General features: G+C 53.2%; 1 protein-coding gene across 3 annotated transcripts in view; it reads left to right on the top strand.

Moving 5' to 3' along the window:
• The window catches only part of BMP1 (bone morphogenetic protein 1), an 87,620-nt gene that overhangs the window by 57,982 nt on the left and 15,919 nt on the right, over positions 1-13,719 (top strand). For 2 of the 3 annotated variants that reach the window (XM_050939892.1, XM_050939893.1), the window contains exons 8-15: positions 3,001-3,116; positions 6,002-6,104; positions 7,831-7,947; positions 8,266-8,411; positions 11,342-11,537; positions 12,036-12,161; positions 12,361-12,521; positions 13,194-13,374. In XM_050939892.1, the coding sequence (XP_050795849.1) occupies positions 3,001-3,116; positions 6,002-6,104; positions 7,831-7,947; positions 8,266-8,411; positions 11,342-11,537; positions 12,036-12,161; positions 12,361-12,521; positions 13,194-13,374 (1,146 nt within the window). Of the gene's footprint in view, positions 1-3,000; positions 3,117-6,001; positions 6,105-7,830; positions 7,948-8,265; positions 8,412-11,341; positions 11,538-12,035; positions 12,162-12,360; positions 12,522-13,190; positions 13,375-13,719 lie in introns of all 3 variants that reach the window. The other variant, XM_050939891.1, reaches the window with a different exon arrangement.

Below are 13,719 nucleotides of genomic sequence, written 5' to 3'. Positions count from 1 at the left end.
TAGAACTTTTTGTGCCAAATTGTCTCCATTGGCTTTGCAGGAGTTTTGTCCTTTTACATGGACTTTTTGCCCTTGGTTTATCATTAGTTCCTGTTTAACTCCAGTGACTAATTGGCCTCTTGGAGAAAGGAAGTCTTTGTTAAACATATAACAACTTTGCCTGGCCTTTGCAGTGAGAACACCCAAGAGACCTTCTAGAGGTTCTCCAGCAAACTCAGGGCGGAAAAGAGTGGAAATTGCTATTATTTCTACGGTTAGAAACCAAGCAGGGAAAATTATTATTAAAAAGAGTCCAAGCCTCCTTTTTCCACGGGAGGGACAGGCTCACACCCCAATTCTGAAATTATCTTTTACATTTCACCTTTAATCTGGCTCCATCAACACAGTCCCCAGTGCTGGCTCCACACTCAGGGAGGCGGGGAAGGATGTATTGGCCCATGGACAGCAGTACTGAAACGTTGCTGAGCTTCGCCACAGCCAACTAGATCATGTGGCTTCCAGATGGGAGTGCTGGGCTAGCTCCAGATAGTGCTAAGTAGTAAACCCGTCATGGGCCAAGCTGGCTGGCTGGCCATGGCATGGCGTGGCAGGGTGTGTGTGGGGGAAGATTCCTGCCCTGGGGGAGGCGGGGCTGCCATGGGGGCGTAAGTGCAGATGCAGCTCGTGGAAAGCTTTAATTGGCACTTGGATGCGGCTCACCTCTGGCTGGGTTTGAGGGTCTGGCTTGGTGGCTATTGAAGCTGAAAGGCAGGGGAAATTGTTTATAGAAGAATGTTCAATCCATGGTTCTCTACTGAAAAGGCTGAGACTTGAGTGAGGGGGCGACACAAAAACTCTTGTAAGGTTTAATTTTCCATCTTAAAGTTGGGACTTCGGTTGCTGTGGCAACATGGCACCAGGTTGGGTTTCCATGGCTACTTGGGAGCTTCAGTCCAGGCTATTGATTTGATTGGGGGGGTGAGGGGGATGCATCTTAAAAAGGCCAGTGCTGCTGTTTAGGTGACAAGAAGCAAAGCCCAGAGACAAAAGACGGAGATTTCCCTTGGAGCAACGCCGCCAGAGGGGTTGGGGGTGTGTGTTAAACATCAGGTTTGGAAGTGCTAACTTCTGCAGAAATACAGGGCCAACTCCCAGCCAAGGTGATTCAGCCTGGGTAAGGGGGATAAATTGTTCCCTTTGCGATGTGCTGCCTGTGACGGGGGTGTGTCTTTTTTGGGATGGGATCTTTGAAAGCCGCTGGTTGTTGAACCTGATCCAAACATCCCTGAACTTTACATTTAGATCTTGCAGCAACCAGGGTCAGCTCCAGGGTTTTTGCCACCTCAAGCGGCAAAAAAAAAAAAAAAAGCAAAAAAAAAGCCGTGATCGGTGGCAGCTCCACCGCGCCACTTTCTTCTTCAGCAGCAATTCGGCGGCAAGTCCTTCCCTCCAAGAGTGAGGGACCTGCCACCGAATTGCCACCGAAGAGCCCGACATGCCACCCCTTCCCCTTGGCTGCTCCAAGCACCTGCTTGCTGAGTGGATCTCTGGCAGCAACCTCCCTCTGGATGGGACGCTGGAGTCCGTGAGAGCTACCAAGGGACAGAGCATGCACTCTGGCAGTCCAGAAAGGCAAGCCTGGCCCAATTCTCTGTCTGTACAGTAACTGGGAGCACGTTGTGCTGTGCCGTATGGTCCTGTGGGAGCACTTCCCAGGGCTGCAGAGTGCACCCTCTCCTTGTCCCCAGGACAGCTCCCCAGCATACCTTCAGCGCTTTAGTGGTCTGTTGAGCCATTTCCTATGGGCACTTGCCTCCTTTGATCTGTGCTCCCTCGGAATGGGGCTCCAGGTCTAAAGGCACCTCCAGTCCCATTCCAGCGTCAGAAGCCCAGACTTTTCAGAACTGCTGGGCCCACAGAAGGAGGCTGGAGTCCCTGGAACAGCGGTGCAAGAGCAAAGAGCTTTGGGGTATACCTGGCGCATGTGAGAGGTTCACCTGATTTTGCATCAGGACTGGTCAGAATGCTGGGAGTTCAAGCAGGCCCTGGGGTTTCTAAGGTTCCCTACAGCTTTAGTTCCCCACCACTACCCCAATCCATATAATCCTTCTCAAGAAACAGCCCCACACGCAACCCTGTGACCATCCCCCACTCGCACCGAGCTATTATTCAGGAGCTCTTCCTGTACCTAGACTCTAGCTCCTGCCTTCATCCCACAGCTGCTCTTCCTCCCTGATACAAACCTGGCAGCTCTGGACACTTCATTCCACCTGCTGCTGCTAGTGGTACCCAGCCTCCCCATAGGTGCTGGAACGAGGGGCCCTGAGAGGTGCTGCCTCACCACTTGGCTTGAAGTGGATTCCATCATACACCAGGTTTACAGTTTGATTCAATGTCTCTCGGCACTATACAAATTGTTCTGGTGCCCCTGCCCACCCGGCCATACAGCTCCTTCTGTCACAAACCCTTTCAGAAGCCTTGGCTCGTCGTGCACCTTGAGAATACATGCTTGTAACACGTCCTCGTGTGTCTCCACTATAGCCAGGAGAGACACTAAAGTCAGCCAGCCCAGATACTTTCCGCTCACGCTTGCAGAGCTGGCAGGGGGAGGGTTGCAGATGGAAAACTCAAGGCACCGCTTTTGGGAGGGCAGGGAGTGGTTAGCGACATGTTAACCCTTGTAACAGTGCGAGCAAGCAGCTTGGATCCAGAGTTTGATCTCTGATATGTTGTCTGTCCAGGGTCTTCCTACCTTTGTGCTGGACTTGGGGGAAGACTGGAATAAAATTCTTTCATCTCTCTGATTTGGTTGTTTCTTACCCCTGATCCATCTGCCTCTCACTCCCTGCCCTGGCAGATTTATGGCAGTACAGGAGCATTTGTTCCTTCTGACCCAACCTGCTGTTGAAATGGGGATCCACTCTGGGGCTGCTTGTGAGGGACACGATGATTTGGCTGGGTGCTTGCGGTGGCTTTGCTGAAGGGTTTTTAACCTTCTGCCCTTTCCTGTTTTGTTCCCAGCCTGTGGAGAGACCCTCCAGGACAGTCAGGGGAATTTCTCCTCCCCAGAGTTCCCCAACGGATACCCTGCACATGTGCACTGCGTCTGGAGGATATCGGTCACCCCGGGAGAAAAGGTACCAGAGCCCACTCCAAAGTGCCTGGGGTGGGGTGCACAGTTGCAAAGGGCTGGGGGTGAAGGGATTAAATGAGGGAACTCCAGGTGTTGAGTGGTGCTTTTCTTTCTTGTTCCTCCCTCTTCCTAGTCCCCTTTTCCTTTCTCTGTCTCTCCCCCCGCTTGCTCTCCTTCCTCTTTCTTCCCCATTTTTCCCTTCCTGCCTTTCACACTCTGTCTGTCCCTTTTCCCTTCTCCCCACTTTATCTTCTTCTCAGTAGCCCCCCCTGGTGGAGCACTGGATGTAACACCATACAAATGGTCACCTCTCCTTCCACTCCTTTGTGCCTCTTGTGTTGTGGTTCCTTCGGCTACACACATACACACACACACACTCTCTCTCTCTCTCCTTTCCCATTGGCAGGTTAGATCCAGCTTCCAGCGCGCAATGTGGTATTTGCTTTCTTATGGCAGCGCCCCACTCTGGCTGGGATCCCATGTTCTGGGAACTGTCTTGACAGCTGCAGCTATTTAACTGTACGCTCCCCAAGCTCCACTGCGCGGCTCCACGTTACCACAGATCCACTGGAAGGGTCTCGATATGGAGCACAGGGCAGAGTGCAGAAACGGGAGTGGGAACCGCTCCTTTGCTGCGCCCCATTGGAATGTTACCCCCTCCTCCCGCCTCATGCTTTCAGGGTCACCAGGCTCCGATCAGTTAGGGATGGGAAAGACCAGGAGAGCATGTGCCTTCAACAGGGGGGTTGGGACCATCCTCCCCTTCCCATGCTGCCAATAGGAGGGGATCCCAGCTAGATCATGGCTTGGAGGTGGGGGGTCAGGGAACGGAAAAGGTGTGAATCACTGCATTAGAGCCATCAGAGCCATTCACTCTTTGGTGCAGGGACTGTCACTTTGTTCTGTGTCTGTACAGCGCCTGGCACCGTGGGGTCCTGGTCGATGGCTGGGGCTCTCAGGTGTAATCGGAATACAAAGAGATAATGATCATTAGAGCACTGAGCCCATCCGCCTGCAAGGAAAGGGTACGGGCCCCAGAGCTGGGACATCACACTGATGTGCTGCTTCGCCTTTGGCTATGCCTGCCTGTGTGGGAGGGGCAGTGGGAAGGTCAGTAGCCAGCAGCTGGTGCCTCTTGGGAGTCCAAGTGCTCCTCTCCAGAGTGGGGGTCACCAGAGAACAGGGGCGGTTTGGGCCAGGATCCAGCCTGCTACTTGGGTCACAAGCAGTGAGGACCTTACCCTTCAAACAGCCTGGTTCTCCCCTTTACCCTCAGGCCTGTGTAGCCAGGCGCGGTGGTTCAACCCTCCCATTCTGCCCTGCTGTGCTGCCCACTAATGGGATGGCCAGATGTTCATGCCAGCTGGGGATGGAAAAGGCCTTGTGGGCCATCCCCAGTGGGGGTTAGCACCAAGGTGGGGGCTATTCCCTGGGGCTCTGGCCAGCCCGTTGGAAATGTCCCAAGTACAGGGGGGCTCCCAGCACTTGCCTGGAGAGGGACTCGGAAAGATCTCTCCTTTGGGAAGCTTTTTCCTCCGATCATCTGCCTGAAGGCTCAATCCAGAGCCTGCTGAAGTCACTGGGAAGGCTCCCAACCAGTTCAAGGGGTGTGGGATCAAGTTCTAACTGCTCCTCTTGTTCAACTTTACCCCATTCCTCTTAATCAGATCACGCTAAAGTTCCCCCTCCCCCTCCCCCGGTCTTGCTGTTCTCTTCCCATGAATCGTGCCAGCAGACGGCTCTCTTGGCTTTCCATAGTTAGCAGCTAGCCCAGCTAAGCAGCTCTGCGTATTTAGTGCCTCTGGCTACCATATCTCAATGCAAGCGCCTGTCCATCCCTGAGCCCTTCAAGACTTTGGAGAAGGACCCAGATCTGATGCCCACACTTGGGTTGAGTTGTGATCTGGAGCCAGACTCTGCAGTCTAGGCCCATTTCTAACCGGAGGAGTTAATCAGCAGAGCTTTACGCAAAGTCACAATTGCCTGAGTTGGGGTTTCATTATAGACTCATAGCTTGGGCCAGGCTCACATGAACCTGGGGCCGGTGCTTTGCTTTTCTGACACCCTGGAATGTTTGCGGTTCCCACCCCAAAATCAAATGAAACTCTGCTATTTCAGCGGGACTTCCCTTTGAGTTTCTGCCATTTATTCAACCCTGAAGTTCAAAGCTAAACCCAGGGTGCACGGCCTCCTGCGAACACTTTCCTGTGTTAACTGACACCTTTCCTCAGCCAGCGGTTGCAGCACCCAATGATACTTGCCTGGGGTGATCACAATAACGGATGGGCCTTGGGCTAGCTGCAGTGCAAACGCTCTGCTTTCAGAAGTTTGGGCCTGTGGCTAGTGATCCTGGGGTACCTCCCTTGTTAGCTTCGCACCTTGTAGTGCCTGAATGGGCCATGGTTTTCAGGCAATGCTGAGCATCCCCCTCTGTAAGTCGGGCCCCCTGTAGGGTGTCTACTCACTTCTGGAAATGTGTAGGCCTTTGATCAAAGTGGCATCTGGACACAGTGGCTACTGGAGCCCTATAGATACCTGAGGTGGATGAAAGAACTTTAGTTGAGCAGAGGATGAGATTAGTGGAAAGCCAAGTGGAAAGCCTACTGTTGCTTTTGGGTTCACGCACCCACCCCTAAAGCCTGTTGGAGGAAGATGGCTGGAATGGCATAATGATTTCCTGGATGGATTTGAACCTGGGAGCTTTAGTACTGCAGCACAGACTAATACCACATCAGCTAAAGGAGTAACTCTATGAGCTGGCACCAGTAGTAGGCTATTATCCTGTCATGCACTAGCCATCAGAGGGGGAACAGGCACTCACTTGGCCTGTCTGTTACCATAGAGTCCCTCCCTGGCGGGAGTTTCATCTCAGCTTGTTTTCCCTCTCAGATCATCCTGAACTTCACGTCCATGGATCTGTACCGAAGCCGGCTGTGCTGGTATGATTACGTGGAGGTGAGAGACGGGTTCTGGAGAAAGGCCACACAGCGAGGTAACCAACAGGAATCTTGGGCGGGCGGGCCAAGCTACGCTGTGCTGCTGGAAGTCAGTCCCTCTAATGACCCCTTCCTCCACCATTAACTCCCAGCTCCAGTGATGCTCTGCCTCCCCGCATTCCCCGCCTTCTCTGCTTTATTTGACTTTGGCAAGGAACTTTCCGCATCGATGCTGACTGATCCACATGCCGTCAGCCAGAGTAGGCGGAATAATCAGTGTCTTGGGCCTGGTTTTCCTCTCACTCACCCCATTGGTTTAAATGGGGTTAATCCCAATTGACATGAGTGTGAGATCAGAAACTCACCCACAGAATCATAGGGACATAACGCTGGCAAGGATATAAGAATGGCCACACTGGGTCAGACCAAAAATCCATCTAGCCCAGTGACTTGTCTTCTGACAGGGCCAATGCCAGGTGCCCCAGAGGGAATTAACAGAGCAAACATCAAGTGATCCATCCCCTGTCACTCATTCCCAGCTTCTGGCAAACAGAGGCTAGGGACACCATCCCTGCCCATCCTGGCTAATAGCCATTGATGGACCTATCCTCCATGAACTTATCTACTTCTTTTTTTGAACCTTATTGTAGTCTTGGCCTTCACAACATCCTCAGGCAAGGAGTTCCACAGGTTGACTGTGTGTTGTGGATGAAATACTTCATTTTGTTGGTTTTAAACCTGCTGCCTATTAAACATCAAGGAATCTTCTAGTCTAGTGTTTCATAAACAACTGGTCTGGGGACCGGCGTCAGTCCCTGAGATCTCCCTGATACAGTTTAGGAAGGCAGCAAGCTGGTCCTTGGTATCAAAAAGGTTGAGAAACACTAACTAGTCCATCCCCCCGTGCAAAGGCAGGATTAAGTCTACCTAGATCACCCCAGACAGGTGTTTGTCTAGCCTGTTCTTATAAACATCTAATGATGGCTATTTACTCCCCCATGTTCACCCACATCTTCCAAGTGCTTTGCAAATGAAGCTAGTGCAACTCCATCGACCTCAGTGGAGTGACCCATGCATGTGTGAGCGCTGCATGTGACTATTAGCAGATTAACCTAATTCGCATGGCCCATCTGGCAGGCAAGCGAGTCAGTCACCCCATTTTGGGAAACAGAGGCACAGATAGATATGATGGGCCAGATTTTCCAAAGATCTCAGCCCTCCCTCAGCGAAACTCCTTTGAAAAATCTGGCCCTCAAAAACTCACCAAGGGTCACACAGCGAGTCAGTGCTAGGAACAGAACCCAGGAATTACTTGATTGCTAGTCCCTGGCTCAACCACTAGCTCACGTTGCCTTTTTAAAATGGCTGATTCAGACTTATGGCTGCACAAGCCTTTTTCAGCCAACCAACACAGGGGTCAGCAGAATTCCTTACCCAGGAACAAAAGGAGAAGACCTTTCTGGTAACTTGCTCTAGCCCCAGAACTTGATCTCTATGACAATGATGACATAAATGTTCCCCAGTATTCCACATCCTTACATTGTGGGCCACTTCACCCCCTCCTGAAAACATCAGATGTTTGTGCAATTGCCATAGAATGGCCATTTTCACATCCAAAACTAGCCACGTTCCAGTGCCAATCAGGTATTGTTGGGAAGTGATGTTGCCTTGCCAAATGTTTTGCTCCACAACTGCAGTGCAGGGAGCAGAGGGCGTGAGCCACTGCCAGCTGGCAGTAAATGCCATTGAGAGATACCCAATAAAGCACGTGTCCTTCTCCAGGTAGGTTCTGCGGGAATAAGCTCCCCGAGCCCATCATCTCCACCGACAGCCGCCTCTGGATTGAGTTCCGCAGCAGCAGCAACTGGGTTGGCAAAGGGTTCTTCGCTGTCTATGAAGGTACCTGGCTCTGCCCCTGGGACTGGCTGAGTCGCTCATGTTGGTGCAGGGAGGGAGGTGACTCCAGGAGGGAGAGATTCCACCCAGTATCTCAAGGGTTACTTTTCTTTGGGGAGGGCTGATTAGGATTGTCAGTGCTAAGCCTTCTCCTGGGAATGGGCTGGTTGGTCCCAGGCTCTCCAGATAACTTTCTCCCCACCCCAGAATGCTAGGGCCAGCCCTGGCAGCAGCACCACCTCTCCTCCAGGCAAGCATCACCCTCCTGTGCACTGGTTGGCCCACTGCTTACGGCCGGGCTGGCATTACCTTCCCTTGCAGCCATCTGCGGGGGAGAAATGAAGAAGGATAACGGCCACATCCAGTCTCCAAATTACCCGGATGAATACCGGCCCAACAAAGTGTGCACCTGGAAGATCACGATCTCTGAGGGCTTCCACGTGGGGCTCACCTTCCAGTCATTCGAGGTATGGACAGCACGAGTGTCCAGCCCGCACTGTGAGTGCGTGCAGGGCAATGGGGACAGGGCATGGAACCTTAACGCTCACTGTATTCCCGATCCTGAGACATGCTGAGCCTCTGGGACTCTCTCTGGCCCTATTGAGGCTGGCAGGAGCCCAACACCTCTTGGGATTTCACCCAACACTTTGCTAGAGCCTTTTGCCTGAAGATTCCAAAGCGCCTCCGAAGCATTAATTAGTTAATCCTTGCAGCTGCTGGGTGAGGGGGCAGCATTGCCCAGTGGATAGGACATCAGGCTAGGCTTAAAAGTTCTATTTCTGGCTATGATGTGACATACTGGGTGACCTTGGGCAAGTCACTTTCCTTCTCCATTCCTCAGTTTTCCCATGTAGGTGTAATGATCCTTTTAAGCTTCCTGAAGGAGAAGCCCCATATAAGAGTTAAGTATTGCTATCTTACTCACGGTAGAGCTGAGACACAGAGAGGGGAAGTGACTTGGCTGAGGTCACTCAGCAGGTCAATGTCGGGATTATAACACAGAACGCTTGATTCCCTATCCTCTGTTTAAACCCCTTCTAAATCCCTTTGGCAGCACTGAGAATCTGAGCCCTAAATCACGCCTCACTCATGTTAACAGCAATTCCCGTTAGGCTGCAGCAAACGCGCACTCTCCTCTCTTTTCACATCCTCTCCTCTTGCCTAACAAGAGGCAGGCTCACAGAAGTCACCACATGCCTCCACTCCGTAGGCGAAGCCACAAAACTGAGTCATCGGCACTCATCTGGAGTCACCCGCTGGCTCTTCCCATTAGAAAAGCATTCCTTAGCAACAAGAAACCTACTGGCAAGCTCACTGCAGAGACAGTCAGAACTCAGAACATCCATCCCTTGGGAAATCCTGAAATTTCAAAATTTCCTTGTGCCCGAAATCACATCGACAAGTGAAAATTTCCAAAAATTCCCACGAAATGAAATTTCAAAAAACATGGTTTTATGCTAATATCAAAACGCCCTTGTCAAAGTGCTTGGTTTTGAAGGAAGCATATTGACTCTTGATATGATATTAATCAAAATGTAGCACTTTGCCCTTATCGAAACAAAATGTGCAGATCATTTTTCATCCAAAATATTGATAACGAAATAGTGAAACATGTCTATTCCATTGAATCAATATTTTCCAACAGTAAACGGTTCCGCTGGAGGATTTCTGCCCAGCTCAGCTCTACAGCAGTAGGAAGACAGCATGGGCTTGTGGTCAGAGTCGAAGGGGGTGGAGAGTTGTGTAACTGCACCTCATCCACACCTTGGAACAGCTCCGCCTGGGCAAACATCATTTGCCTTTTCAGGGTCTATGTACGCTGCAGTGGAGAGGTCTAACTGCAGCAGGGGGCGCCATCCCCACGTAGCTTTTATTGAAGTAGCTTGCTGAAAATAGCAGTGGAGACTTAACAACGCAGGGGAGTCCATACACAGGGCCGCCCAGAGGGGGGGGCAAGAGAGGCAATTTGCCCCAGGCCCCGGGTTCCACAGGGGCCCCCACGAGAGTTTTTTGGGACCCCTGGAGCGGGGTCCTTCACTTGCTCCAGGAGGCCCAGAAAACTCTTGCGGGGCCGGGCCCCAGAGCTTCTTCCGCTCCCGGTCTTTGCTGGTGGGGGGGACCTTCAGCTCCGGGGGGACGGATCCCCCGCCAGCGAATTACCGCCAAAGTGGGATCTGCCGCCGAAGTGCAACCCGGTCTTCGGCGGTAATTCAGCGGTGGGGGGCCCTTCCATTCTGGGACCCGCCGCCGAAGTGCCCCGAAGACCCGCAGCAGGGGTCCCCCGCCACCGAATTACCGCCGAAGAGCGGGCTGCACTTCGGCGGCGGGTCCCACTTCTGCGGTAGTTCGCCGGCGGAGGGCCCCCGCCACAGGTCTTCGGGGCACTTCGGGAGTGGGTCCCGGAATGGAAGGGCCCCCCGCCGCCGAACAGGGCCAGCTCTAGACATTCCACCGTGCGGGGGGCGCCCTGCCGCTTGCCGGTCCTGCGGCTCCAGTGGACTTCCCGCAGGCATGCCTGCGGATGCTCCACCGGAGCCGCGGGACCAGCGGACCCTCCGCAGGCATGCCTGCGGGAGGTCCACCGGAGCCGCCTGCCGCCGACGGCCCCAGGCCCCCGGAATCCTCTGGGCCGCCCTGTCCATACTGGGGGTCTAAGGAGGGCTTGTATTTTGGCTGCTAGTCCATGAGGCCCTGCCTTCACCACTGTTTTTGGTGTGCCAGCTTGATGGAAGCTAGGCCAGGTACATGTGCTGCAATGACACCTCCCATGCTTAGCACAGACATGCCTGTAGATGCACTTTACCTACCACTTGTGAGCTTGCTCATGCCTTCACGGTGGTGTAAATCAGGCGTCACTGCTGAACGCATTAGGATCAGACCAGTACAGAACTAGTTCAGAGGAAAGCAGAATCAAACCCTGCATCCCCAACTTCCATTTTGTAGCTGCAGTACCATGACCCCCACTCATATACCTGATCTATACCTCTCAGGCCTGGTTGCATGTCGAGTTTGTGTTCTGGGGTATGAAATTGCTCGCACCTTAACTGAACCTGTAACGTTTCTCCTTTGGATCAGTTGCCTAGGTCTTACTCCATTCTCTGCCACTGACCTGCTGGCTGACCTTAGGCAAGTCCCTTCCGTGCCTCAGTTTCACAAATTTTAAAATCATGGTGCCGACCCTGCCTGCTGGGGCTGTTGTTCAATTGCTTTGGGATCATTAGCTGAAAGGAGCTAGAGCTGCCAAGTGAAAGCACAATGGTTTTGGCCATTGCTACTGGATTTGGGAGTTAAGCTCAGCAGGTGAAGTTGCCATCTGGCTAGTCAGGCCACTGAGCAGCTGAGGGATCCTTGGGAGCCCTCTGGCGAACTGCTGTCTTGCCTGCTCCCCCTGTCTCAGATCGAGCGGCACGACAGCTGTGCCTACGACTATCTGGAGATCCGGGATGGCAGCAGTGAGTCGAGCAGCCTGATCGGCCGGTACTGCGGCTACGACAAGCCCGACGACATCAAGAGCACTTCCAACAAGCTGTGGATGAAGTTTGTCTCGGACGGCTCCATCAACAAGGCTGGCTTTGCCGTCAACTTCTTCAAAGGTACCGGAGTCTCCTTCGTCTCTCCTCTGCCGGCAGCATCTGGAGCTCCTGTGGCAATGGACCCTTTCTTTGTGCATGGGTAGTGGGCTTGGCACAGCGTGCCGGGGTGGATGGATTCTGCTTGCCAGCGGGAAAGGGGCAGGCTGAGCTGTTCCCTCATGTCAGCAGTGGGAAGCTCTTTGGCTTTAAAATCCCAACCATTATCCTTGGGCTTCCAGGAGCAGAGGGACCAAAAGCGAGCCCAGTCCAAGGTATGGCCCAACCCTCTAGCGACTGGCTGGGAGCTTAGCTTGCTCAGAGGCCTCTCTCTTTTCAGGCCACTGCTCCCCAGTTTTTCTCCTGAGTGCTCAATTGGGGCTGCAGTCCCCAGTCCTGTCCTCCATGGGGGGCTCCGAGAATGGCACAGCCCCCCTTGCTGGCCAGCACTGGACGTGGCCCTGGCAGCCTGTTCCAGGTGTCCCACTACCAAACCCTTTCTCTGCCTTTGTCCCCTTGCAGAGGTAGACGAGTGCTCGCAGCCCAACAACGGCGGGTGTGAGCAGCGCTGCGTGAACACCCTAGGCAGCTACCGGTGTGCCTGTGACCCTGGCTACGAGCTAGCTTTGGACAAGCGCCGGTGTGAAGGTCGGTATCTATGAGTGGCCATGACCCTTCTCTTGACCCTGCTGACAGTTCCAGAGCTGTAACTGCTCTTCCCCTCCACACCTAGCCCTGCACTGCTCCAGCCCACCCATCTGCTTCTGAGCGGTGCAGGGCCTAGAACAGTCAAAGTGTCATGCAGGAGGGAAGCCTGGCCAATGCTCTCATGCTTTGTACCCTGCAGCCGCCTGTGGAGGCCTCCTCACCAGACTCAACGGCTCCATCACCAGCCCTGGCTGGCCCAAGGAATATCCGCCCAACAAGGACTGTGTCTGGCATCTTGTGGCGCCCTCCCAGTACCGCATCTCACTGCAATTCGAATTCTTTGAGACTGAGGGGAATGACGTGAGTACCAAGGCCCCATCTCCTTATGGGAGGAGCTCCTCCTTTCTAAACTCTTCACCACAACCTGCAAAAGACCTGCTTGCTGCATCTCCAGGTGAAGATCCCTGCAACGTTGCAAGCCTCGGCATGCATGGTCTGGGGTTAGCGGGAGGCATGACTGCAGAGGGAGGTCAGACGTTCATTTCTCAAGGTGGTTCTACGTCCTGGTAGGTGCATGGGTCAAAGCCAATGTAGTAGCTCTCAGAGGAAGTGAGAGACTTTTCTACATCGGGTTGGTTGTTGCACTAAATTCATAGACTCTAAGGCCAGAAGGGACCGCAGTGATCATCAGAGAATTTCCCTAAAATTAATTCCTGTCTGAACCAGAGATGTTTTAGGAAAACATCCAATCTGGATTTTAAAATTGCAACTGATGGAGAATCCACCAGGACCCTTGGTAGATTTTTTCAGTGGTTAGTTACTCTCTATGTTGAAAATGTACACCTTACTTCCAGTCTGAATTTTTCTAGCATCAGCGCCCAGCCACTGTCTAGCTAGTGCTGATACAAGCCCTGAGCTCAGTGCTCTAAACCCTCATCCAGATGAGCTGCTGGTCAGCTCCTGCTGGCTGCCTCTCCTCACTCTGTCTCAGCCTGGCTCCTCTGTCTGTCCCCTCCACCCTCACCCCAGCAGGTGTGCAAATACGACTTTGTGGAGGTGCGCAGTGGGCTGTCAGCCGACTCCAAGCTGCACGGCAAGTTCTGCGGTGCTGAGAAGCCTGACGTCATCACTTCCCAGTACAACAATATGAGGATCGAGTTCAAATCTGACAACACCGTCTCCAAGAAGGGCTTCAAAGCCCATTTCTTCTCAGGTAGACCCGCCAGCCTGCAGCCTGGGTATCCTCTGTCCCTTCACCCCCACCCTATTGCTAACCAGCTCCAGCCGCTTACCTATGCCTAGAGGGTGCAGTCCCCAGCCCCTTTCACTGGAGGACACTCTGCTGCCTCCAGGAAGTTCTATGCAGATGCCTCCCCTGCTCCACCTGCAGCTGCACCGGAGAGCCAGGGAGGAGTGAGGAAACATGTTCGAGTTTCTGCAGCTCATCCCAACTAGAAATGGCCAAATCCTCACCTGGTGTAAACCAGCATCGGTGCTACACTGATGTACACCAGTGGAAGATTTGGACCAAAACCCCAGCCAGGCCCCTGTTTAAGGA

Source organism: Gopherus flavomarginatus, chromosome 2 (genome assembly GCF_025201925.1).
Source record: "Gopherus flavomarginatus isolate rGopFla2 chromosome 2, rGopFla2.mat.asm, whole genome shotgun sequence".
Taxonomy (NCBI): Eukaryota; Metazoa; Chordata; order Testudines; family Testudinidae; genus Gopherus; species Gopherus flavomarginatus.
The sequence above is the reverse complement of the archived record's forward strand: the minus strand, read 5'-3'. Positions and strand labels throughout refer to the sequence as shown.